Source organism: Monoraphidium neglectum, assembly GCF_000611645.1.
Source record: "Monoraphidium neglectum strain SAG 48.87 unplaced genomic scaffold scaffold01038, whole genome shotgun sequence".
Taxonomy (NCBI): domain Eukaryota; kingdom Viridiplantae; phylum Chlorophyta; class Chlorophyceae; order Sphaeropleales; family Selenastraceae; genus Monoraphidium; species Monoraphidium neglectum.
In genome coordinates, this window is record NW_014012590.1 from 14,375 (window position 1) to 18,284 (window position 3,910).

A 3,910-nucleotide genomic window follows, 5' to 3' on the forward strand; every position below is an offset into this window, starting at 1 on the left:
GTGCGCGCGAGTGAGTGGGCGCAGGTGTGGTTGGGTGGGCGGGTCAGCGGGTGTATGGGTGGGCGCGCGGGTGTGTGTGGGATTTTCTGGAAGTACAGGCACCGGCCGTAGACAGCCGCACACGCTTGCCGCATCCCCGCGCCTCTGCTGACCCCGCCTCTCACCTGTGAATCCGCGACCACGCGAACATCCAGGCCAGATCTGCAGCAGCACGAGCCGCATCCTGGTGCACTCGTCCATCGCCGCGGACTTTTACGGCAAGCTCAAGGCGCGGGCTCAGTCCATCAGGGTGGGGGACCCCCTGGAGCCCGGCTGCAGGCTGGGGCCGGTTGTCAGCGAGGCCCAATACAGGCGCGTCAGCAGCTACGTGCAGGTGAGCCGCTGTCTGTGTGTGTGTGTGTATGTAAGTGTGTGCTGCGGTTGTGGGTAGTACTTGTCAATGGCCCCATGCACCCACCATGATGGCAGAAATAAGATGACGATATTGAGGATATGTGGGGTAGTGCCTGCACCCTGGCGGCCTGCTGAGTGCACCACTGCCTGTCAGCTGTTGTCCTGCACCCTGCTCCCACGCTCACTCATTTCTGCCTCCACACCCTCTCTCATACTCTCCACCTTCCGACACGTGGATAAATCGGCCCTTGCGTGACGCCCCTGCAGGCCGGCATCGACGACGGCGCCACGCTGCTGACGGGCGGCAAGCGGCCCGCGGTGTGCCCTCGCGGCTTCTACCTCGAGCCCACCGTGTTCATCAACGTGCGGCCCCACATGCGCATCTGGAAGGAGGAGATCTTCGGCCCTGTCCTGTCAGGTCAGAGGGTTCAAGGGTCAATGCTTCGCCCCGCATCACACACCTGCATCATTAACCCGGTGGCTGTGGGGGTTGTGTTCTGGCTTGAAATCAGCTTGCGGCGGCGACCTTGCTCCTGCAGGCTGCTCGACTTGATTCATTTGGCTCTGCCGACGGACGTGTCTCGCACCATCTCCCAACATGCCATCGCGAGTCCTCCCCTCCTCTGACTCTTGAACACACATGTACTGATATGGATGCACATATACACACATGCACATACTTTCATACTCACGTGTGAACACACACACACACACACGCATACACACACTCACAATCACACCGCAAGCGCACATGCACTCACGCACGCACGTGCGCATCCAAACTCTCCCCCTCCCTTTCTTCCCCATACTGCAGTGTCGACCTTTGAGACCGAGGCAGAGGCTGTCGAGAGCGCCAACGACAGCGAGTTTGGCCTGGCCGGGGCCGTCATCAGCGCCGACGAGGAGCGCTGCAAGAGGGTGGCTGAGGCGCTGGAGGCCGGCATCGTGTGGGTCAACTGCAGCCAGCCCTGCTTCTGCCAGGTGGGCGCGGGGGGCACGGCGTTCATGTGAAGTTGCACGACATATTGACGACACCCGTGCAGATGCGGCTGCCCAAGCCGGCCCTCGCGGGGGCCCATTGCTCTGAAGTGCATGCAACGGCTGTTAGTGCACTTGGCACATGTTTTGGGGCATCAAAATCGCCCTTGGCAGTCGCGCGCGTCTCGTCGACACAACGTTTTTGACACACACCTCGTCAACGCACGCACTCATCCGCACTCTCGTCGCCCCCGCCGTCGAAGGCCCCTTGGGGCGGCATCAAAAACAGCGGCTTTGGGCGCGAGCTGGGGGAGTGGGGGCTGGAGAATTACCTGAGTGTGAAGCAGGTGACCACCTACGTGTCGCCCAACCCCTGGGACTGGTACAGCCCGCCCAGCAAGCTGTGAGCTGCGATCTGCTGGGCGCGCAGGGCGAGAGGACGCCCGGAGGCAGCTCCTCAAGGGGCCGGCGGCCGGCGACCGGCGGCGGCGGCGCGCTCACGCGGGGCAGGGGCGCTGTGCCCCGCACGTAGGGAGGGCGGCGGGGGTGGTTTACCGGGCTGCAGCCAAGTGCATGGCGTCGCGGCCTGAGCAGGGGGATATGTATGCGTGTGTCTTTGTATGTTTACTTTCTCGCGTGCGGCCGGCTACGGGGGTTGCGTCTACTTCAGGGCTGCAGAGCTCGGAGCAAGCCGCGCCCCTGCTGGCTGCTGTAACTGCCATCTCGTGTCATCGCTGGCGAGAGCTGACACCAGCTGGCCGCCCTGTTCAGGTGACCGCGCTTTAGCCAATGCGCATCCTCCAGTTGCAACGTCACAGACCACTCCAAAGCTTGTCTCCCCTGACCGTACATCCTCAATTACGCGTGCGTGGAACCAGTGTGGCCGCGGGTGCCCGTGACGCCGGCGTTACAAATACAGGAGCAGCCCGCTGATTGGGGCCGCCGTCCAGCAGCTCTGGCACCCGGCCACGGGCCAAGGGGCGGGCTGTCCCAAATCCACCCCTGAGGCAGTCAAAAACGCGTCTCTTTGAAATCGGACCAGAAAGAGAGCATAGCGGAAGAGCAACCCTGCTACTCCCCAAAATTCGGCTCGTCGCAGTCACCAGGAGGGTGGTAGGAAGGGGAAGGGGTCCCCGTTTGCAGCGTGCTTGCCGAGAAGAGTGCCGCCGCTCTCGCATGAGGCTCAGAAAGCCCCCCCACATTACGCCAATCACGTTTGTGGTGCGGTGTGCAGGAAGCACACGCGGCGCGCGATACACACGATTCGCGCCGCCGCTCACGTCGTACCAATCAGCAAAACAAGAAGCCTCCGCACGCGAGTGTTGAAGATGGTGGAATGTATGTTGTGTGATTGCTGTTTTCTCTCTGCTGGACAGTGTTGTTGCGTCCGCGCTTCTCACTCCACGCCGGCCTTGCTGTGTCCCGGCACGCTGTACACTCACGCAGGGCAGGGCACCGCGCAAAAGGGCGCGTGCCTGCCCACCCTGACAATTTCCAAGAACACAACAGTCCACTACAAAGCGCCACACCCCACTATGCGCAGCTATGCAGCCAACCGGCGCTCGCTTGTGTTGCGCCCCAAAACCAACAAACGGCTGCTCAGGGGTCCGTCGCGGGAGCGGGTGCGCTGACACCTCGCCAGCGTGCCGGGGTGCCTTCCAACGCCCGCAGGTGCCGTGAGCAACCGCCAGGCCCACAAGTGTGCGCACGAACAGGCCCAGAAAACACGACAGGTGCGGCCCACAGAGCGGGCGACAAGGGCGCAAAGACGGCGCCGCGTTCATGCCGTCGCCGCGGTGGCGGAGGGAGTGTGCGTGTGGGAGATGGCTGCTGGCGCCGACTCGGGCTCCTCCTCGGCTGCCGCCGCTGGCGTTTCATCTGCCCTCTCCCCCTCAGCGGCGGCCGTGCTTTCGGCCCCAGCCTCGGCCGCAGCATCTCCACTGGCCAACTCAGGCGGACCTGCCTCGGCCCCCGCCGCCTCTAGCGCGGCCGCCTCTGGCGCCGCCGCCTCTGGCGCCGCCGCCTCTGAAGCCGTTGCGTCTGGCGCCGCCGCCTCTGGCGCCGCCGTCCCCGCCGGCCCCGCCGCTGCACCCTCAGGGGCCGAACGCGCAGCGCCGTCACTGGTTGTGCGGAGCAGCGCCCGCACGTTCCCGAGGACGGCCGCAGCGGACGGCGCGGCGGCCCCCACTGCCGCACCTGCGCTGCCGCCGTCGGCGCTCGCGCGCGCGCTGCCCGGCGACCGCAGCGACAGCCGCCGCGGCAGCTGCTCGGCAGCCGCCGCCGCCGCACCAGCCGGCGCAGCGGCCGCTGCGCCGTCGCCGCCTGCGGCGTCCTCCGCTGCATCCCGGGGGGCAGAGGCCGCGTTGAGTGTGATGCGGCAGCCGCCTGTGGCGCTGGGCACCCGCTTGTGGGGCGCCCCGTCCCGCTGGGCCCACGCAACGCGGGGGCTGCTCGACGCCCCAGAGTCAACAGACGCCCGCGGCCACACCCGCCCGGCGTCCCCATCGGCGGCGGCGCCGGCCGCGAGCGCGGGCGCGAC

General features: G+C 66.0%; 2 protein-coding genes across 2 annotated transcripts in view; one reads left to right on the plus strand and one right to left on the minus strand.

Annotated features, from left to right (window-relative positions):
- Positions 1 to 1,778, plus strand: part of MNEG_6416 (hypothetical protein) — a gene marked incomplete at both ends in the record, with an annotated part of 4,909 nt that extends 3,131 nt beyond the window's left edge. The window contains 4 exons of the mRNA XM_014045112.1: positions 195 to 373; positions 661 to 811; positions 1,208 to 1,374; positions 1,635 to 1,778. Of these exons, the coding sequence (XP_013900566.1) occupies positions 195 to 373; positions 661 to 811; positions 1,208 to 1,374; positions 1,635 to 1,778 (641 nt within the window). The remainder of the gene's footprint in view (positions 1 to 194; positions 374 to 660; positions 812 to 1,207; positions 1,375 to 1,634) is intronic.
- Positions 1,779 to 3,151: 1,373 nt separating this feature from the next.
- Positions 3,152 to 3,796, minus strand: MNEG_6417 (hypothetical protein; the record flags this gene model as incomplete). Its single annotated transcript, XM_014045113.1, has 1 exon — positions 3,152 to 3,796. A coding segment is annotated over one exon (645 nt), but the record flags the coding sequence as incomplete, so codon positions are not given.
- Between the last annotated feature and the right edge of the window lie 114 nt (positions 3,797 to 3,910).